The sequence below is a fragment of the Marmota monax genome, unplaced genomic scaffold, assembly GCF_021218885.2.
Source record: "Marmota monax isolate L192 unplaced genomic scaffold, Marmota_monax_Labrador192_F-V1.1 WCK01_AAM20220418_F8-fsc00024, whole genome shotgun sequence".
In the NCBI taxonomy this organism is placed as follows: domain Eukaryota; kingdom Metazoa; phylum Chordata; class Mammalia; order Rodentia; family Sciuridae; genus Marmota; species Marmota monax.
Genome location: NW_026695224.1, coordinates 33,169,997 through 33,193,558, shown reverse-complemented (window position 1 = coordinate 33,193,558; position 23,562 = coordinate 33,169,997). Strand labels below are relative to the sequence as shown.

The window sequence follows — 23,562 nt, the reverse complement described above, 5'->3', positions numbered from 1 at the left end:
AGGATTTCACTAAGTTGTTTAGGGTCTCACCAAATTTCTGAAGCTGGCCTCAAACTTGCGATCCTCTAGTCTCGGCCTCCCAAGTCACTGGAATTATAAGGCGAGCACCATCCATGCCCAAAGTGCAGAACAAATCTTTACAGATGGAAAACGAGATATTGGCATTCTACATTTTCTTAATGCTTATTTTTACTCCTCCAAACTTTTTCTCTAGTGATAGATCTTTTATAAACTAAAATACGGTGTCAATCTGTTATTAGCATCTTCTAATGACCTTAAAATGTGATTCTCTAGATGTTGTGCCTGAAAACAGTCCCCACTGAAGGCCCGGAAGGCTGTCCACGTGGCTCTCCAAGCAACAGAGACAGCTCTCTGTCCTGAATTAGTGGCAGCTGGACACTGCTCCAGAACAAAACCTCACACTTACTGCTCAACAGGGTCTTCCCTGTCCAAGGTAACAGCGCCCAGTGGCTTTTGTGGTCCCCAGTCTCCAATCTGCTACTGCGACCCCTCCTGGTTGCAGAAGGCTGCCTTCCCTGTGCCCTTCCCGCCCAAGGTAGGTGATCACTCCCCCCCCACCCCTCTCATCTGTGCCTTGGGCTGCCCTCTAGGCAGGAAAATCACTGCCTGCTGGCCCAGACTGCCTGGCACACAGTGTGTTCCCGTGGGGCAGCAGTACAGGTGGATTAAACATCTGCAGATCTGGGTTGCTGGTGTCAACACAGGACTCCACTCCAACTTGCTAGAAAGGACTTGAGGGACTTTAAAGCTCACTTCACCTCACAGTTAAGAAAGCCCATGAGAGGCTCTGGGCAAGAGCCCAGGCACACAAACCAGAAGACCTGGGTTCCCACGAAGGCTCTGCCGCTCCATTCACTTTAAATCTAGAGCAGATCACTTAACTCCTCACCTGCAATGAACTGCAGGTGCAGAGCACCAAAAGGGCGTGAGGAAAGAAATGTACAGACAACACCTACATGGAGGTGCAGAATACAGGTGCAAAGAAAAGGGAATTCATGCACAGGTTTGAGAAAATAATTTCAGCATTCCAAGAGGAAATAGTTAAACTAAATTCCCTAAACTTATAGGTTTTGAACATGTTGAGAATATATATTAATAAAGTTCCATTTCAAAAAGGAATGATAGATTCTAAAAAATCTCAGACTAAATACCTTATTGTCTAGGATTTTCTCTTAAGATCCAAATATCCCCAAATCCTACAGTTCCAGTTTTGTAGCAACTGCACATCATGCCTTTTCCCCAAGTAACTTCAACAGCCATAAAGTGTGTGACACCAACACATCATGGAGGGGCTGGTGAGCTCCCCTCTGTGGCACAGTGAGAGAACTCAGAGCAAAGGCAATCCTGGTTTCTGCCAGCCAACACCCAGCTACCAAACCAAGTTCTGCCAAGATGGGGACTTGGGGACTAGTGAGGTGAGCACCACTTTCAACTTTCTAGCAGCACTCTTTGGTTAATTAAGTGCCTCCTTTAGCAACACCATCATTTCCATTTGCTATTTTATTCCTAGACTAAAACCAAGAGGCACTATAGTTATGGGAGTCAAAAGAACCAAAAGAAAGGAGGATGGCCAGGAAGCAGAAGGAGGGAGTGTCTCTGGAGTTTAAACTTTAAAATGGACCTGTGTTCCAAAACCATCGCTGCTGGTTTGATGGCTTGATCTGCTTCATCTCCCTTGAGGGCAACAACTCCAGATCGGCTCACAAGAGCAGACTGACCCCTTCCAGCAGCCTTGCTTCAATTCCCACCGCTAGAGCCATTGACCATGGAAATCCTGCAGAGCTGACTTCAGGGGCACACTCCCATACCCCACCCATCTTTTGGTAAGGGTTGGTGGGGCAGCCCAGGTCAATGTTCATCCACTGGCAAGAAATGCCAAAAGATGATAAGAGATACAAAGTTGAAACCCCTGTGTTCACTTCATTAAAAGGCTGAGTTAAAGTTCAACCATTTTATGAAATTTGACAACACTCAGAAAAAACAAATTGCTTAGCATCCCTTCTGTTTTCTCAAGACATACACAGCTCACCACGCGCTGTTACAAATGAGTCGCCTGAAATGATTTATGAACTCAATGACAATACTAGCATTATAAACCTTGATATCATCAAAGTTTGTTTCCCTAAAATTAGGATTTAGAGGTCACATTACCTATTAACATGCATGAAAAACCAAGGTGCAGACTGGTTCTCAAGGTCAATAACTGACCCCCAAATCCACATTCTGATGCTGACCTGCTATTCTGCTAACCTCCGTAACTCTCCAGAACATTCTTACAGTGCTTTTCTTCTCCTCATCATCATCACTTTGGAAGGACACAGGTATTTTAGTCATCTAATCAGGTGGAGAACAACAAAGTGACCAAAATGTCCCACTACCCATTGGCCACAGATCAACTCCAAGTCAAGGGTTTCAGGTCACTTGTACACAAGACAGACACAACAGATAAGCAAGGACACACACACATGGAGTCAGCCAGTGGCTGCCTCTCACCCATAGGGTGACATCCTGCCAACAGGGGCATAGCGTTTAACTACTTCAGAGTTTTCAGAAGGGTGCAAAGTATTTGAGATCATTTCCCACAGAAGGGGAAGGTATATAATATGATTTATAAACCATCAAAACAAAGAACAGTCTTAGGACATATTTTTACTTATACTTCATGCACATGTGAACATGGAAATCAACCCTTCTGAGCAGATCCAACTGGAAATGACTGCTGCTCTTCAGCAACAACTTTTAAGCATAAAACCACCATGCAACACCATGCAGAAACTGCCTGATCAGCAACACTGCAAGCCCCAGACTTTAGCAGCATATTTTTAGAGTTGACCTCATTTTACCTGATTCTCTTTCACTGGAATCTGATTAGAGAATACAGACTCATCTCTCTCATTGCCCAGCCTTTAAACAAACTATACTGATGCATGATTTTAAACACCCAAACCAAAATAGCTCTATTTGTACTGTAGAAGTTTTTAATCATAGTTTACTTTGGAATATGACTTGTGTCCCTGGGAGAGCCCAGAAGAAAGTTACTGTCTTTGAAGCAGGTGCTTAGCTGTGAGCTCCTGTGTGCAGTTACTCTGTGTAAGCAATGGAGGAGGCAGTAGCACAGACCACCCTCCCCTGGTGTACCCCTGTCACAATGCTTTCTGAACACAGCCTGAGTCACAGCCACTGTCAAACACAAGCTACCCAGATTTTCAAGTTCCTTTTGTTGCCTCCTGGCTCAGTTATTCCTAATGTTAAATGACAACGTTCTTAGAGCAACATAAACCAGCCCCGAGACAGACTCCTTCCCCTGTTCTGTTCAGATGCACACTTCGCTAGACTCAGAGAGTGGCATCCAGTGTTGAGTTAACCTGCTTCTCCCCGACATCTCCTCCTCTTAAACAGCCAGTGGAGCAAAATGTTGCAAAGTTACACAGAAAAGATGATAAAAGTCAAACCATTCAAGTGGATAAATGGTCTCTGGGTAATCAAATGGCTGTGTTTTACTTCAAAATGCCTCAAATGAGTGCATGTGGAGCTCAGGGCAGAGCACCTGCCCAGCGAGCTGGAGACGTGGGTCCCATCCCCAGCACCACTGTGCCTCCTATGATGCTTATTTTCCTTTACAACGGATTTGCCTTCCTGATCTGTATCTGACTTCTGGTTATACAAAAATCAGCTGGAATGACTAAGCAGATTTAATTAATGATAGAGGAGATGATCCAGGAAAGTAGGCATCAGAAATAATCTGGGATCAAAAACAGTGATTACTGAAATAATTCAAAAAAGAATAGATGGGGTATCTGAACTGTTTCATTCTCTCTCTTTCCCAAGGTATTATGATTAACTTTAATTAATAATGTAATAAATTAATAAAAATTAATTCATTTAATAAATATAATAGAATTTTATGATAAACATTAAAAAAAAAACTCAGTAGAACCAGCTAGATTCTAATACAAGTCATATTCTCATTTAGTTAGATGAGCATTTCATTCAACTAAATGCTACTTAAAATAAGTAAGCCTACACTGAAAAATATGCCCATTAAAGGAAATCTTTGGTAGTGCATCTGACTTTGTGTGTGTGTGTGTGTGTATTTTTTTAGTTGTAGATGGACTATAATCTGACCTATTTATCATTCTGATAAAGTAAATCCATAAGCAGGAGAAAATGGTAAAGGTTAAAAATTCCCAACAGTCCCACTTTACCTCAGCCCTCCATTCCCCAAGAGTGAGCATTGTCACTGAGTCATTTCACAGAAGGCAATGCTGACAACAAGAGCCAAAGAAAGGGACAGTTTAAAAGGAACTGTACTTCTGCTCAGAGAGTGAGTGAGCACATCTTCGTAACTAGCCTAATCAAAATAATATTAAGGACTGGGCACGGTAGCACACATCTGTCATCCCAGCAGCTAGGGAGGCTGAGGCAGGAGGATCCTGAGTTCAAAGCCAGCCTCAGCAAAATCGAGGAACCAAGAAACGCAGTCAGACCCTGTCTCTAAAAAAATACAAAATAGGGCTGGGGATGTGGCTCAGTGGTCAGGTGCCACATCCCGAGTTTCAATCCCTGGTACCCCAAAACAATAACATTAGAAAATAAATCTACTGGCCTCTCAGTGTCACCAGTTGCTGTGTGCACGTAGAGGACTGAGCTAGCTCGCAATAAACACCTCTTTGCTGCTTACACATGGAAAAAAAAAAAAAGAAAAAGAAAATAAATCTACTGGGGAAGAAGACATGATGCCTACTAAAAAATGACAACCTGAACTGTGCCCAGCAAGCTCTCTGCCACCACCCGAGAAACTGGCAGGCCCCTACCTGCAGTCTTTGGCAAAGCTGGTTTGCCATCAGACTCCAAAATACACAGAATGGAGCAAATATGTACTGAAGCACTTTTAAAGCACATGACTGAGCAGACTGATTTTTTGAATGGAACTTCTCTTTCTTATTTTAAATAGAGAATGAGAACATTTCCAGAGATGGAAGGTTCTCCTTTGTGAAGTAACTTACAGGAATAAAAGTATAATTACAATGCTTTTAAGACCCTGAACTTACAATGCACGGTTTTTAAAACATTCTGATGTACATTTTTGTTGTAGGTTTGAAAAAAACTTTTGACTTATTAATCTATGCAAAGGCTTACAATGCCTTATCCTGACTGTGACAGCAGGCCCTTGCAATGAATAGATTCTAAAAGAAATATATTAAATGTATTAAATAAACTACCCAAAATAATGATGGTTAATCTATATTTTTTTTTCATTTTAAGGAACCTCCAGAAAAGCAAGATGATTCAAAATAATAGTGGAAGAAATAAAATATTCTTTAAAAATAAAGCAAGAAAGACAGTAATCACTTGCTGTCATCCTACTGCCATCCGAGACGGTGCTCTCTTGTAGTAGAATCTGGCGTGCCTGTCTTGGCTCACTATACACTCTGGCACTGAATGCTGTCAGAGTGCTAAAGCAGAAGCACACAAGTCTAAACGAGTCTGCCTACAACTTGGCCAGTGGGGCAACGGCCTGAAAAGCTGGCTGCCAACCTTGACAGACTCACACCTAAAGCAGCAGCCTGTACTGCTGAGGCACAAAAAAACACACAGCTCCTTGGAAGCTCTGACTCCTACCTTCCCCTTAAACCCATCCTGTGAATTACACTGTTCACTTTACGGTACTAGGGATTGAGCCCAAGGGTGCTTCACCGATGCACTATATCTCCAGCCCTTTTTATATTTTATTTTGAGACAGGGCCTAAGTTGCTAAAACGGAACTAGAACTTGTGATCCTCCTCAACCTCAGCATCCCGAATAGCTGGGATCACAGGCATTTGACACCATGCCTGGCTACTTTACATTTTTACTGTGAGTAGAAATAAAATGTTAACTTTGGGCTGGACTCAATTTTTCATTTCTTGTCAACAGCTGGCTTAAGTGTGCTAAAACTCTGAATAAAATCCATCTACTCAATCAAAGTAGTCACTAAAAAAAGAAAAAACTGGGCTGGGATTGTGGCTCAGTGGTAGAGCGCTTGCCTAGTATGCATGAGGCACTGGGTTTGATCCCCTGCACCACATAAAAACAAATTTTAAAAAAAAGTATTGTGTCCATCTACAACTTAAAAAATATTTTTTAAAAAGGGAAAACCTTATGATATTCACAAAATGCCTCCTTACATCTTAAGAAATACAAAAAAGAAAGAAAGAGTACAAAGTGAGTACAAGTCAGGGGTCATCACACTGAAGCTGCAGAACGGCTGTCACAGGGAACAGGCTCCTTACACATTCAGCAGGGGAGCTGAATTACCAAACCAAAAGGCAAGAAATGGAACGGGAATCTACAACCAGAGGAAGGACTCATGACAGACAAGAACTGTTTGTCACTTAATGTGAAGGTCCGGCATCCCTCCCCGCGTGGTGTTCCTGTGTGGTTTACTATCAGACAATGTTTGTTTAAGACACAGGCACTCTTTCAAACTCCCCCCATCCACATCATCTATTGCGGCTCTCACCAGAGTGCAAAAGCAAGCCCCACTGTCTTCCACTGCTCCCCCCAGTCCACGAGATGTGCGCCCATCTTCACTCACCCTGCACCTGTTTAACTGTACCTGCAATCTTTATGGCTACAGGATCCTCTGAAACTGGAACAAGCCCTTCTTTGACTTCAACCTGCTTTTCAGAGACCAGGGGAGATGGGGTAGGAGGAGAACACTTGGTTTCCACATAGGCCACAGGTGAGGAGGAAGAGGGCTTAGAATCGTGGAAGAGGCTGGCCCAGGACTTGGCAGGCTGGCTAATGGGAATGGTGCCAGGCGCAGAGACCGTGCTGTCAGCAGGAGGTGACACGCTCTCGGGCTTCGCTGGGTCCAAGTCTATGCTTTCCACAGTGTGCAACTCCATCCCGTTGGCAGCTGTGCCCTCACCCGAGGATTCAAGTATTTGTCCATTTGCAACTCCAAGGTTTTCAGTAGTATCAGTACCAGAGTAGGGCGGAGCCACAGCTGTCCTTAGCAGGCTACCTGCAGGGAGGCAGGGCTGCTCAAAATCAGTCCCATGGCAGCCCTTAGGCTGCCCCGCAGTCCTGGCATCTCCGTCCAGTGCTCCAGGGAAAGGACCGTCAGGCACAGTGTCACTGATGAAGTCCACGGAGTTCTGAGGGCTGCCACAAGTCCTCGGCGTAACAGGTGGGAGCACATCACCCAGAAACCCTGTGTCCTCAGCACCCACGCTGGTGGGGCCTGCTGAAGCGGCGTGGCCGTTGACCAGGGCTGCTGTGGAAACACTCTCCTCGCCCCCATCTTTCAAGTAACTGTAATACCCAGGAGGCCGTTTTTTCTTCTTTTTACGCTCTCTTTGTCCAAGACCACCAGGGACACCATCATTTTCCAAAACTTCTGCCTCCACATTAGAACTGCTATGCAAAGTGAGGGCAGAGACTGGGCACTGGCAGTCAACAGTGCTGTAGTTCACCTCTTTATCGATGCCATCGGGGGTCTTTCTGGAAGTTGTACAACCAAGGATAAATTCAGGGGCCTGAGGATTCAATGTGCTTGAAATACTGTAGCTGGGGGTTCTCGGCAAAGTGTCATTGGGTTCAATTACTTCATTAACACCAAACTCAATTCTCTGATATTCTTGTCCTGTTTGGAGAGAAACTGATTAGTAAATAGCCACTTAGTTAAAACCATGGCTCTATAAACTATGAAAGTGCCAATAATGACTCATTTTATTTTTGAAAACTGAAACCTCAAATTGTTTTCCTAATTTAACAAATCTATAATATATTTTATTTCTAGCCAGGTGTGGTGGTGCACGCCTGTAATCCCAGCATCTTGGGAGGCTGAGATAGGAGGATCGGGAGTTCAAAGCCAGCCTCAACAATGTTGAGGTGCTTAGCAACTCAGTGAGTCCCTGTCTCTAATAAAATACAAAATAGGGTGGGGATGGCTCAGTGGTCAAGTGCCCCTGAGTTCAATCCTTGGTACCGCCCCAAAAAAGAAAAAATAAATATATGTGTGTGTTTGTGTTTCTCTGTGTATAATTTCTATGTTTAATAAATAATTTGCTGAAAATAAATAATATCTATAAAATTATATTCAATGGAGATATGAAAAATAAAAACCTATGCTTTTCTTCAATCTTTTGGGTAACTAAGGAAGACTTTTAGAAGACAAAAGTTAAAATAAATTTGTGGTTAAAAAAATGTTCTGTCGGGCTGGGATTGTGGCTCAGTGGTAGAGTACTCGCCTCGCATGTGCAAGACCCTGCGTTCGAATCTCAGCATCACATAAGAATAAATGAGTGAAATAAAGGTATTGTGTCCAACTACAACTAAAAAATAAACATTTAAAAAAAAATGTTTTGTCTTGGGCTGGGGTTGTGGCTCAGTGGTGGAGTGCTTGCCTCACATGTAAAGCACTGGGTTCGATTCTCAACATTGCATATAAACAAATGAATAAAGGTCCAGATGGGCGCAGTGACACATGTCTGTAATCCTAGTGGCTCAGGAGGCTGAGGCAGGAAGATCACAAGTTCAAAGCCAGCCTTAGCAACAGTGAGGTGCTAAGCAACTCAGTGAGACCCTGTTTCTAAATAAAATTCAAAATAGGGCTGTGGATGTGGCTCAGTGGTTGAGAGCCCCTGAGTTCAATCCCCAGTGCCCCCCAAAACATAAACAAATAAAAGTCTACCAATAACTAAATTTTTTTTAATTTTAACATTTAAAAAAATTTTTAAATTAAAACAAAAAGTTTTGTTTTTGTACATACCTCGGCTGGGAGGCGGATCAGTGGACAGCGCGTGCCTAGGTTCAATTCCCAGCACCACAAAACAACAACCAAACCTCAAAGGAAACTTGCTTACACCTTACTTTATGCTTATGGGAATATGTACTTTGGACAACTTACTTTGGGGGCTTGGGGGGGACATGGCGACCAAAACATTGTCACGTCAGCTTCTCTAATTAGTGTGACTCAAGAGCTCAGACACATGAGGTACACAAAGAATCCTGTCCAGAAGCATAAACTGTCTCTGGGCCTCCTCCACGGGCACCTCAATGGAAACATGGAAATGGCCTCCTAAGGTGGACTCCATCAACTCCATGAGTGGCAAAGACACTTCCAAACACTCCAACAGATAAATCTGGACTTCTAAATATCTCTTTGGAACTTTTTTATACTTCCTCCCTGTTAGCCACAATCTACGTATTCATTAATGACAAACTGTACATATCTTCATAGCTCATTTCTCTAAAATTAGGTTGAATATGAGAACTGTGTCTTTCAATAGACTTCAAGCATCAATGTTACTCTCTATTTGACTAAAAGGTTTTAAGTTTGAAGCTAAGAAAAGGACACATGACTTATAATTCATTTTTAATGCAAGAGTGAAGATGTCACTGAGTCTAGCATAAGGGGCCAATGTTTTTTCAAGGAACATATTTCAAGAAAAGTTATCACACTGCACCAAGAATGGTGTCCTACTAGAGAAAACTGAATATGTTTTACCTTGGCTCCAAAGTCTTTTTTTAGGAATAAAAAACACAGACCAGTTAGGCACAGTGGCGTACACCTGTAACAGCTTTGGAGGCTGAGGCAGGAGGATCACAAGTTCAAAGCCAGCCTCAGCAACTTAATGAGGCCCTAAGCAACTTAATGAAACCCTGTCTCAAAAAATAAAAACCGGCTGGGATGTGGCTCAGTGGTTGAGCGCCCCCGGTTTCAATCCCCAGCACCAAAAAGAAAAATACAGACCAACAGAAGCCAATGATGTGCTAGTCAATGGGAGGGAAGAAGTCAGGTGCCTAATGGCCGACTGAGCTGAGTCTTCCATTTGTTTTAGTATCATAACTGGGGCGGGCAAGGGATGCAATCCTGCCCACAACAACAGAAAGTTCTTTGGAAAGAACACTGATCATGATTACACCTATCAGCAAGTCTACACTTAAAGCTACCAATAGGACAGCCTGTGTCCTCTGATCCCTGGGTATTCATTTTTTGTTTCCTTCATTAAAAAGAGAATGGTTATTCTGTCTAGGGGCTGACTGTCCATTCTGCTTCCAGCATCACCTACTCATGATGTGTGAGGCTGCAAAGCTATGTGGACGGAGGTGAATGTGCCTGGGTGAAGGACACCCACCCAGGGAACCCGAGATGCTGGTGCGTGCTGTAAAACCTCATGGACTCAGCATGCTGCGCAGGTAAGGCTGTTTCCAGCAGAGCACTGCCTTCCCCACCTCGACTCTCAATCTCAGAGCGTTACATGAGCTGGGGGGAAGTAGCGTGGACACAGTTGCTACAACATGCCACCCATACCACCTAGACGTCCACCCAGTACTGTTTGGCTGGCATCACTGGAAGGCGAAAATCACAGCCAGGACAGTTCCTCTTCCCGAGGATGCTAACAGTGGACACAAGTGCACTGCACGGTGGAAAGCTCAGGCAGAGCCCAGTGTGTCGGGAGAGAGTGGAGGAGGCCTGCGGGCATGGTTCTCAACATGGGAAGACAGGAAAGCTACACTCAGGTGCTGCAGGCAGATTTGCTGAAGGAACCAGAAGCAGCTCAGATGAAATGACAACATCCCAGGGCAGCGATTCTCAAAGGGTGCATAGTACGTGCAGTACAGTGGCCCGAGGTGCAAGGTAGGGGGCGGAAGGCCAGAGGTGAGCAAGGCCAGGTCCCCATGCAGGAAGCTCACACTTACTAAGGAGACAGACAAGCCAACCGAGGAGGAGGATGCAGAGAGTGAGGTGAAGCTGTGACTGCTGCTAGGCACAGGACCAGGTCATTTCAATAAGAGCTACAGAGAGGTCTGTGGAACCTGGAGGACAACTAAATGGGGTGGGGGTTGAGGTGAGGCTATGAAGAGCTCTAGAAACTGTCTAAAAAGGCAGAGCTATAAAAAGTGATGCTACGAGGAAGTGCCTGCAGGTGGTCTGCTGCAGCTGGCTGTAGTGGGAGGCAGCAGCAGAAAGCATCTTAAATCATTCAGCCAACAAACACACCGAGGGCTTCAGCCTTCTGGATGGATATACACTGTGCAGCTGACAGGCATTCAGAAATTAATGTGTCCCTGCCACCCACAGCTGGGCATGCTGAAAGGGAGGCAGACCCATTGCCATCCAGGGGGGCAGGCCCATCAAGAGTAACCAAAGTAATGGAAACACAGAGCAAAGAGGCTTCAGAGACAGGGGCCTAGCACACAGGCAGGTGGCAATATTCCAGCTGTGTTTCCAGTAGAATAAAAGAAGGATTAAGGGAGCAGAGAATGGAGGAGGAGAGCCAAGAAGTACAAAAGCCTAAAGGGGGAGTGGATGAGAGGGTGTGGGACCAGGAAGAAAGCACAGGAGGGAGAACAGAGCATCTGTAAGCACAGAACATGCAGCAGCATATGCTCTCTGCGTGCTCGGCAGAGGCACAGGAGGAAGGACCCAGCCCCTAGCATGTGCAGTCAGATAGAAAAGTGGCCTAGAGGCTACAGCAGGCTTTTGGGTCCCCAGAACTTCATCTGTTTTATTAATCATCCTCAGCTAATATTAAATCTGCACTTTCCCCTATAGTCTCCTATATTACTATTTCTTATAAAATGGATAACTTTAGATACAATCACTTTCAATGTTACCATGTAGAATAAAAGGTTAACTTGGTAAATCTTTTTTCACAAGTCTTACCACACTAACTAAAAAGGGAATCAAAACTCCTGGCTCTCCAAGAAATAATATTCTTTCAGCTTCTCAGAGGCCAGCAAGGGCCTTTAGTGCGAACTGAAAATGATCTAGACAGGTTTCAGCCTGAGACAGCAGCCTGTGCTGATTGCAGAGCCTTCTAGCATTTCAACACTGGTGCTGAAACAAAAGGAAATGGTTGCATCTCAATAAGTGCCATCCCTGGCCATCAGCCCAGGGTCTGTGACCAAGTCCAAAAGAGGGGCACACCAAGAAATGAAGCCTTTCCCTGAATTCCCAAGAGGGCAACCACAGCCTGGGGCAAAGAACAACAGTTCCAGATGGCCCTTAGATGTCCAAAAACTACCCCCAAGACCACCCATCCCTGGGCCTGCTGCTCCCCCAGCAGCAAAACGAGGAAACTCTCTTGAAACCTAAGCGTGAGGCTATAAAGAATGGCACACGTGTGGCGCTGAGAACACTTAAGAAAAAAACTAAACAACCATTCCCTAGGCTGAATCCCGAGTCTTGGACTCTGAGGTCCAACACACCCCTTAGAGCCAGTTTGCCAGTCAGAGCAGCTCACTGATGAATTACACTGTGGTTCAACAACTTAACACTACAAAGAAATGTTGATTCAAAAAGCATGAACCAGAGGACAGCAATGTTTGCAGGTAGCAGCCCACCAAGGACACCTGGCCAGAACCGAGTCGGGAAATAGGAGAGAACCAGCTTACCATCAGGCAGTTCATCTGCAGCCTGTGTTCCACACAGAGCTGTTCCGCTGTACGGAGGGAGCTGCACAAGGAATCAGAAAACAAATTTTAATTCAACAGAAAGTTAAAACCCAATACTTTCTCCTGCACATTAAGGCAATATTTCATTAAAACCCTTTATCCATACAACTTCTCTTGACATTACTTTTACTAGAATAACATACATAGTGAGTCTCTAAAATCTAAGGAAAAAAAAACACTACAGAAATGCTTTCAAATATTTATCATTATGAAACATCCAAAAAATGAGGCCAAATTTTTAAATGAACTCTAACAGACATGGAAATTGGCTACAATAAATGCTTCTGACACAGACTTCTTTCCTTTTGTTGGGCTGTTGGTGGCTGACCACAGAGACCACAGACCCTCTGCTGTCCACTAGTGAAGATGACTCTTCCTGACCATCTGCACTCTTTTCATGACCACCACAGCACAGCAGCAGAGGTTAGGACCAGGTCTATTGTCAGAGAGCAGAGAACAATAGCCCACCAGAAAGACGGGCCTGAGATCATGGCTCCCTTTTAAACACAGTGCCCCACGCATAAAGGAATCGATGGCTAGACATCATGTTTCTTGTTTGAGAGAAAGCAAATGACACAATCAGACTTCCTTGTAAAAAGCAGGATCATACTGTGAACCTCTCCAGTACTTCTTCCTAGCTAGTCCATGTTGATCCAAGAGCTGGGAATGCTTCACATGACATGTGTGGAAAAAGAAAATTTAGGAGAAGGAATTAGGTAAGAAAGAACAAATATCTGCTACCTGGAAGCAAACAGAAACCAAAACACCATCACTCTGTGCAACCCTTCTCCACATCTGCTCACACATCCATGCAGCACAATGGCCTGCAAGTCCAGATGGGGCTGGGGCCCACTGGGGTGGGAGCTCTCTGGCGGCTCTCACCCACTGCTGTTGTGGAGCTGCTGCCTGAGTGGCTGATGAACTCTTAGCAAGACAATTCGGCAATCACAACAGATAACCCCTCACACCTACCCCTAAGCTCTTGCCCCTGAAAATAATGACAAACAGGAAAACAAGGGGGAAAAAAGGGGGTGACGAGAAGGGAAGCCAACACCTCAGGACCTGCAGCTGTACACAGTCCCCTGGTCAGGAGGCACCATACTCAGCACACAGACAAGTGCTGACATGGACACTGCACCTGGCCCCTGTAGAGCAGAGACCAGTCCACATGCCACACTTCAGGTGGACCACAGTCAGAGTAGAGGCATGCGTCTGTCCAAAGCAGTGGGCACACAGCTGTCAAGGATACCACGAAGCATGACTCTGCCCTGCTTCAGTCACAAGAAGCAGTGTGCAAACTCTCATCCTAACATCTGCTCCTTCTGCCACTGCCAATGACACACAGTGTCCCCTGGAGATGGAGATCTATTTATACTATTTTGAATTACTGCGCAAAAATGTCATCAAGAAGCCCAAAGGATGTCATAATCCCATATATCAGAAGAAAGTTCTCTTTACACCTATACTTTTTCTCCATGGGGGAGAAAAGACTGAAAAAATAATCTTCAGCCCTCAGAGGCAGTGAGCTGGGAATACTACCCACGGACATCAGAAGCACTCCCTGACAGGATGGCCCAGCAACACAAGGCAATGCTGTCCAAGTGCTCAGGATATGCTGGACACGTCTTCCTGCTGCTTTCAGGAAGGGGGTCTGTTTCCATGGAGTACCAAGCAGCAGCCAGGGCTGAGCGTCCCAGGGAAGTGAACAAATGCACCTCTAGGAATCGGTATAGGAGGGTCCAATCACAGACCACCATCCAGCTCAGGTGCATCGATGCCCAAAGGATGTCACGATCTCATGTATCAGAACAAAGTTCTGTATTTTAGCATTTGCTTTGATTCGGTAATGTGGGGATTACTCGATGTTGGATGAATTCCAGCATAACTAAAATGGTTTCCCCCCCTTTGGGCACATGGCACCTTTCATTCCACAAATCTCAACCACACATAAGATACCCCTTAGTCTCTGATAACTGGATAAAAAGATAACTTGATACAATAAATACACAGTAAAATAAAACTGGAAGAGTAGTTCAAAGTTCACTCTTTTTATTTATACAGCTACTTATAAGAATACAAAATTTGGGCTGGGGTTGTGGCTCAGTGGTAGAGCACTTGCCTAGCATGTGTGAGGTTCTGGTTCGATTCTCAGTAGCACATATAAACAAACAAACAAACAAATAAATAAATAAAGGTCCATCAATAACTAATACAATTTTTAAAAAAAATACAAAATTTTAAAAATCATAGCAGACATAAAATTCCCCACACAAATGCAAACTGAACAGTACAAAAAGCCAAAATCTAGTTATTTCAGATTTAATATCAAATCATCGTAAGTCTGAAAATACTGCTCTAGTCCTCGACAAAGGTCATGCTTCAGTCTCCTCCTGAGGTGGCCATGTTTTGCTCCCCACTGGAAGGACCCTTGAGAGGCAGGACTCCTCCCATGAAGCCCCATAAGGACACCAAATTCAGATCAGTCTTAACTGTGCATCACAACCTCCCCCCCAACACACACACACACACACACGTGCACCTATAGCTGCACTAGGTTACTGTGGGCTTGGTTCAGTGGTGGCCAAAGTGTATGTTGCCTCCAACACAGAGTCTAGATGGCTACAAGGAAAACAAGCATTTCCTCCCTATTTCAAGCACTAACAACATGATTATGAAGGGGGGGAAATGTGCTTATTAAATGAGTTGAAGGCATTTTCCCCACTGGGGAAATTTTTTAATCACCTTGGTTTATAAACTAGAGCAGAGCCCTAGAAAGTTACCAGTTACCTTTAAAGAATTAAAATAATATTTAGCATCACCCACATCCATTAAACTAATAGCCACCCTGTCTTACCAGGGGCAAGCTTTCCAACAAGCAAACCATAGACAACAGAGCTCTCACTGAGAGGAGTGTGGCTTGGGGAGGGTGGAATGCTGTCACATTATAGCAATCTACATTTTAATTTGGGGCTTTTCAGTTCTGGGCCTCATGCAAAGAAATGCACCTCATCAACTTCCTAACAGTTAAAAAAAACACGTATGACAATTAGGGCCAGATTCTAATTTGTGCTACAGCCCTGTGATAGAAAAGGTGCATGAATGAAGTGCAATTATTTTACTATAAGATAGAGATCAAAGGGTTGTGCAGGAAGTGAGGGGCCAGTACTCAGTCCTCACAAACCCCTCAAACAGTTACTACTTCATAATTATATGTCATTATAAAGCAGGTTCTTTAAATGTAATAATTATAATATTGAGAATAACTGAATCCGATTATGTTAATTATTCTAATTAATTAATTAATTAGGCCCTTTGGTGAATAAACAGCATTTGTCACACTCCCTCAAACTTTAATGCATGCTCAAAAAAAAAAAAGAGGAGGAAGAGGAAGAAGAAAAGGAAGAAGAAGAAAAAGTCCAAATAAATGCATAAAACACTGAGATTTCTAGAGCAAACCTGATTTTGATGAGAAACAGCCATTGCTTCTGCAAATGCAAAGTGTGGCCTGACCTGAACCTCTGCACCATTCCTATTTCATAATACATGCTGCATGTCGGGTATCAGACCAGACGTTAGCGAATTTTAAAACATTTCTGTAAAGTAAATGGGCATTCTCTATTTTATCAAATTAAAAACACAAGGAAAGAAAAAAAAAGGAAGCACGAGGAAATAAAGGAAGTGCCCAAGACAGCCTGGAGCCGGGGGAACAGAAGGTGGGCTTTATCATTTTTAAAATACTTCATCACAAAGAGAAGTTAAGTTGCAGTGTTCCTGGCAAGCGCTGCCAGGTCTTCCTATGATTCAAAGACAAATTATTTTAAATGGATCATTAGCAGAGTCTATAACGCTACAACTCAACACTAACATTAGGGAACATGAAACCTGATTACATTTTTCCTAATTAAATGTTTTTTATTGGAAAACACTAAATTTCAGAGCTTGTTCTACAAAATTCTAAAACACACAGATACATCTTACTGCCTCAGACAATGTAATATAACTTTCACTTTTTCCTGGCTCAGACTTCAGATTCCTTAACATAATGATATCAATGATCACAAGAGATGGGAATGACTTCGAATTGAATGTATTCAATTTCCAAAATGAAATCTGACATAAACTTTATTTTCTTTTTCCTAAAGTGAAACAGAAATAAACAAGCATAAATCTTTCTTACATCTATACAGCCTAAATACAATGTTTTCAATATATTCTTTTTTAGTCTTACCTCCACAACTTTAAAAAACAATTCTTAGAATTTAAGCAGCCAAGGTGAAGAGGAGTGAAAGACCTGCCAAGGTTAAATGCAAGTGCCCCTGACAGATCCCAGTCCTGGACTTCAGGACCCTACTCAAAGCAGTTAGCTCTCCCCACCCATTTTATCCAATGAAAGAACTCCATGCATGAATATTTAATGTACCTGCAAACATATGCTTGTGTGTACTTATCAGTGAAGGACCTAAGAGGCTAGTTAAACTTCATTAAAAGTTAAAGATTTGGGCTGGGGTTGTGACTCAGAGGTAGAGTGCTTGCCTAGTATGCGTGAGACACTAAGTTCGATCCTCAGCACCACATAAAAATAAAATAAAGATATTTATTGTGTCCACCTATAATTAAAAACTAAATATTTAGGGGGGAAAAGTTAAAGATTTGACTTCTTATATACTTCTCTCCCTTTCAATCCCATTTTCAACAGCTTCATATCTAAAATATAAATCTGAAAAGATGACAAAGACATGTTATTCTTAAACTAAAACAGATATCATTAAACACAGAGAGTAGACATATTAAAAGAGGACTGGAGCTAGGGATTTCACTCATTGGGAGAGCACTTGCCTAGCATGCATGGGACCTGGTTTTATTCCGTAATACAAAAAAAAGAATGAATGAGGGTTGTGGCTCAGTGGTAGAGTGCTTGTCTCTAACACTGGGTTTGATCCTCAGCATCACATAAAAATAAATAAATTAATTAAAGGTATTGTGTCCATCTACAGTTAAAAATATTTTTTAAAAAAAGGATGAATGGGCTGGGGCTCAGCGGTAGAGCCCTTGCCTAGCATGTGCGGGGCCCTGGGTTCAACCCTCAGCACCACATATAAATAAATAAATAAAGGTATTGTGTCCAACTACAACTAAAAAATAAATATTAAAAAAAAAGGAATGAATGAATACCTGAATGATTAAAATATAACAATATCATTTTCAGGAAAACTCATCATCATAAAGCTATTAATTATTTTATAAATTAATCCATAATTTTAATGAAATTTTGGTAAGATTCTCCATGGAGTTTGGCATGCTGATCACAAACATGCCATAACAAAGAATTAAGGGTGCAGGGCGGTCAAACACCTGTGAATTAGGTTGGGGTTCCCACTCTACCAGAAGCCTGAGACAACCAGAAGACTTCAGACAGGGCACGCAGAACCACACAGACAGGGCCATCAACACCTGAGGGCCGAGCTCTCAGCAGATGGTGCTGAGAGCACAACTGTGGTGGGCAAGGGCAAGTCAGAGCCCTGCTGCCACACAAATACACAAGTCAGGACTGTATTACACACTCAAGTGTAGAAATAAAAAGTTTAAAAACCTCAGACAAAAATGTCTTCATCCCTCTGGGAAGAGAAAGAAGTTTTTCTTCAAGATTGTTTTTTTTTTAAATTATAAATCCAGAAAACATGAAAACAAAATCAACACATTTGACTTTAAAGTTAAAAAACATACTCCCCTTTCCCAACAAAACACCCCAAAAAGTGTATGGCACATGATTAAAAGCCTCATGCTAGGAAGAGGTACCTGTAACATGTAAGACCAAAGATTATTTATCCTGCAAATCAAAAGAACAAAATAAGCCACATGATTTGAAAATACAGGTAAGATATAAAGACAAAGTAACTCAAGAAGAGAAAATCTACAGTCAAGGGGCGTGTGAAAATAATGAGTTAGCATCAATTATCTGTAATCTTGGAAATGTGAATTAAAACAATGAGAATCTGGGCTGGGGCTGGGGCTCAGTGGAACCTGCCTAGCATGTGTGAGGCAGTGGTGTTCCATCCACATAAAATAAAGGTGCTCTCGGCAAATGGTGCTGAGAGCACAACTGCAGTGGGCAAGGCAAAGTCAGAGCCCCTAAAAAAAATTTTTTTTTAAAGAGAATCCATTTATTAGAACTCAGAATATGCCAATACTGAGAATTTACATTGATTTTTTTTTTTAAATGTGAAGAAAAGCCAGGTGTGGTGGCACTGCCTGTAATCCTAAACAAAACAGAGTTGGGGGTGTGGCTCAAGTGTCCCTGACTGAGTTTAATCCCCAGTACCCATGCCCCCGCCCCCCCCAAAAAAAAAATGTGAAGAAGAAAACCTGCAGGCTGGGTGAAGGGAATGCAGACTGAAAAACCTCTCAGACAGCAAACTAGTAACCAATCACCAGGAAGACTACAAAAGTGCATTTCCCCCAGGGGTACAAATCTGGGCCACCCACCCCATATTCCGGAGAATGCATACAGAGGGACTCAAGGAGACAGGACAAGCTATGTCTATGTTTTTAACAGCTGAACCTAAGACCAAAATGGTCCTCAGGAGGACATGTAAATAAACTATTGCATTAGAGCCATGGTACTGAGCAATTAAAATCAAAGAACAAGAATAAATGTATAAGCACAGATAAGCTGAAGCATACAATAGTAGCTTAAAATAAACTACAAAGGATGAACACAATATATCATTCACATGACATTTTGAAGCCCACAGAACACTACAATTTACTCCCTGGAGACAATAGATGTGCATGTAGCCTAGGTGAACAACATAGTCAGGAACCGCATGTGACACCTGCCACAGAGCTCTTCCAGGGCACAGAGGGGAATGAGATGGAGGCAACAGGCTCCAACTGTATCTGTAATAGTTTTTTCATTTTTTGAAAATATAAGGCAAATACAGAAAAATGTTAATATTCATCAAATCTAGCTCGTGGGTTTAGGCATTTCTCATATTAGTCTGTACTTTTCTGTAGACTGGAATTCTTCATTCAAAAACAAATTAAAAATCAAGAAGCAAATACAACCATTAATTGTATTGATTTACATTTATTCACTAAAACAGCTTTGTCTTACCTCAACTGAAGAGCGAGGAGTCACAAAGAACTGATTGAATTCATCAGGACTAAAATCTCCAAAAATATACTGGGGGAAAAAAAAAGAGAGAATCAGCCATCACATAAAAAATATAAATCATTTATATTCTCCCAAAAATACTATGTGTATGGTAGCAATCCTATGCAATATTTGGGCCAGAATCCCCAAAATCCTTTTACAACTTAAACTGAGGACTGCAAACTGAAATTTTTCTATGTGTACTATTTACCAACTACTAAAAAGAAAAATCTTAAACTTTTCCATAAACTGTCAAAGAACACTACTCTAAAATTGACAAAGTTTCTTGTGAAACATGTCAACTGTGTACAGCAAGCGCAGTCCTGCTGATGGGAGAGATTTCTGATCCACCAGTATTTCCGGTTTGCCTTTGTACCTCCATTCACTTTTCTGCTGACTCATGTCACCACCTCCATTTCAATTTTCCCTAACATAGCAAAAAGCTGAAAATGAGTTTCAAGAGGGAAGAGAGGTAAATCCAAAACAGACAAGTGTTAATGATCCTGATAATGATCTCTAAGTATGTAATTTCTTTATTTTAAAAATGCACTTGAACATGATGCACAGACACATACAGCAGATAAACGCAGCATCTAGCTATGAGACTTGATTTCACAGATTTTTGGAAAAACACATGGCAAAAGCACAGATGAGCGCCAGCCAGTGCCCACCAGTGTATGCCTCCTGGAGTTGCAAGAAGTCAGTCACTGACAAGAACCATCATTGAGTGATTTCCACAGCAATTCCTTGATCTTTACTTGAAAACTACTAAGTGTGGGGGGCGGGAGGAACAGTCCTCTGCTCAGCTTAAAATCTATTAACTTATAGGGAAATTTATATATGTATGCCTCAAAAATAACCTGTAACTAGCCACGCGCAGTGGTGCACACCTGTAATCCCAGCAACTCGAGAGGCTAAGGCAGGAGGATCATAAAAGTTGGAGACCAGCCTCAGCAACTCAGAGAGGTCCCAGGCAACTTAGTGAGACCCTGTCTCAAAATAAAAATAAAAAAAGGGTTGGGGATGTGGCTCCATGGTTAAGCATCTCTTTGTTTAATCCCTGGTAATAAATAAATAAGTAAATAAATAACCTGTAACTAAATATTAGATAAATGGATAATACTCATTACTATAATAAATGCAGAAAAATGGTAACCAATTTTCACCTCTGCTGGTAGTTTGCCCTGCACAGGAAAGGACCGGCCCTTGAGGGAGGTCTCTTGGTCAGCCCCCAGCAAATAAATGTCTCCACATACTTGCAACAAGCCCATAACACCACTATGTGTTAACAGTAATAGTGAAAAGTAACAGTCTCAAAATGATTTAGGGGTGATCTCAGATCTTCTTATCTTCAGCAACAAGGGGGAAAGTTTAAATTTCACTCAGGCACATCCCAAGCAATGGAATGGTGAAAAGGAATTGGGGAAGCTATTAGAAAGTGTGGAAACTAGCCTACTAAATGTAAAGAGCTAAATTTAAAACTCAACAGGTTTTAACAGCAGAACAGCAAAGCTATAAAGCAATGGGACAAAATATTTGGGAAGTTCAAGAAGTTACTTTGTTCCTAGAATTCCACAGTACTTTTTTTTTTCCATAGAATTCCACCCTATTGTTAGATTATTACTCAAGTGCAAAAGAAAACTAACATTCTCTGGTGAGGGGTGGAGCACTGTGCTTAGCAGGCATGAGGCCTTGGTTGGGCAGGGAAGGTGGAGGGCAGAAGAAGAAAAGAAAGAAGGAAAAATAACATACCCATTTTTTGGAAGGGGGAGTGCTCCTTATAAATTCCAGAAAATGAATTCAAAAGGTACAAGAGTAGTAACCAAGGAACTGCTAAGATATTGCAAGTGTGAAGTTAAAACTTAAGATTCACTAAGAGCATGCTGCACTAAAAATCATCCATTGTATCTTCTCTTACCAGTGATACCAAAGGATCTATTTTAATTCAGAATGTGGAAAAGACATATAGAGATAAGAACTGGAATGTCCTATAGGATTGTTAGGTATTTTCTTTGGGCAGGTTTTCTTCTAGAAAACTGAAAATGAACGTGAAATATTGATTTACAATTACACTTCTCAACACACTTTACTGAGTTCTATGTAACCTCAAGTCTTTTAAAAAAAGATCTAAATGGGGGCATAATGTCATCCCAGCAATTCCCAAGGCTGAGGCAGGAGGAGTGCAAGTTCAAGGCCAGCCTAGGCAACTTAGCAAGACTCTGTCTCAAAATTTAACAAAGTGGAAAATGGAGATGAAGCTCAGAGGTAGAGTACTCTTGGGCTCAATCCTTAACAACGCTTCCAAAGGAACTATAAAAGAGGCCAAATATTTATTGAAGAGCGAATTCCATCCAGTGGACATAAATTACACTGCCTTGCCATCTTAATGGCAACTATTTAACTAAAATGATATCTGACTCAAGGCTGAAGCATGTTTTGTGACACCTAAGAGTTTACAAAGAAATTCAAACACAGGGATTGATGCCCAGCACTGGGGGGGAAAAATTATTTTTAGGGCTAGGAGAATGTGATTCGGGCAGTACATTGATTACCCAGCATTCAAGAGGCCCTGGGTTTGATCCCTAGCACCACCTCTCAAAAATAAAGATTTTTTTAGGTTTGGCAAAATGCAGAATGTTACCAAAGGCAAAGGGTGGGGACTGTGCAATTCAAAAAGATCACATCATGTTTCAGATCACAGAAAGCTAAAGAGGAACAAAAACTAAATGCAATACCTGCCCCCGGCTGGATCCGGAGTCACAGGTAGGCACCATGAGAGACAAGGATCTGGACCACAGCATGGAAGCCCACCCTGTATCCGTGTGAGCTTACATGGTGGGAGTCGCAGCCTGTGGTGACGTGGGAGAAAATCTCTCCTTAGGAAAGTCACTCAGGCATTTAGGAATAAAGGAGTTCTGGAAAAATTGTGTCTGATTAAGTGTGTCTGATTCTGAGTCTGTGGTCTGGATACCCTGTGTGTCTCTGAGGGGGAATTCAAGCACCCAAAATAATTCAACAAATGGAGTTAAGTCTTAAGTGGATCTGGGTAAAGGAGAATCTGAGCCCTCTTTGTACAATTTTTCTTCTGGCAACTTTTGTATAGTTGAAATTATTTCCAAATAATAAGCTTTAAAGAGAAAAATCTAAAGCTGAAAAACATATTTACTCCTCTCCTTATCTGAATGGGAATGTTTTCCTTTCTGTGGAGGATTAATAAATTTAAAGTCTGTTAAATAAAGGGAAAGATCTATACATCTTTGGATAAAATAAAGATGTGCCTGACTTCACAGGATTCATACTCTAGTGAGGAAGGAAATGCCACTGGTCACATGAATTAATTACAATTAATTTAGCAAGTGAGACTAAAAAGTAGGAACAAGTCCATGCTTTCCTTTGTTTCCAAAATCCAGTGCAGGACCTAGGACACACAAAGGGTTGCTATAAGGACAAAACAAAGCAGTACCTGAAGGCCCTGGTAAGCCACACGTGCTACAGAACATCTCCACTGCTGTCCCTAATTCTGACCTTCCAACCGGTCCACCAAGGCTGTAAGGTAAATGCTGGGAAGCTGCCTCAGTCTTGAGGACCCCCACCAAAGTTGGCAGTACATCAGAGTCAAAAAGCAGAACAAGAATGCAGCTTGTGAAGGGCCGGGGCTGTGGCACAGTGGTACAGCACTTGCCTAGCATGTGTGAGGCGCTGGGTTCAATTCTCAGCACTGCATATAAATAAATTAATAAAATAAAGATCCATCAATATCTTAAAAAATACATTAAAAAAAAAGAGAGAGAGAGACTTACTAAGCATTCCTCTTGCATGTGCTCTGGCGCCCAGAGTCCAGTTGACTGTGCAGTGAGGCATCAGCCACCCACATTCGTCTTTTGCAGAAGGACCATGCGTGTCCACCCCATCCCGGACTTTCAAAATTTATATTATTC

At 42.4% G+C, this 23,562-nt stretch overlaps 1 protein-coding gene across 1 annotated transcript in view; it reads right to left on the bottom strand.

Annotated features, from left to right (window-relative positions):
• Usp10 (ubiquitin specific peptidase 10) overlaps nt 1–23,562 on the bottom strand; it is a 63,924-nt gene that overhangs the window by 22,106 nt on the left and 18,256 nt on the right. The window contains exons 2-4 of the mRNA XM_046434604.1: nt 19,586–19,654; nt 12,412–12,472; nt 6,620–7,651 (exon numbers count right to left, since the gene is read on the bottom strand). Of these exons, the coding sequence (XP_046290560.1) occupies nt 6,620–7,651; nt 12,412–12,472; nt 19,586–19,654 (1,162 nt within the window). The remainder of the gene's footprint in view (nt 1–6,619; nt 7,652–12,411; nt 12,473–19,585; nt 19,655–23,562) is intronic.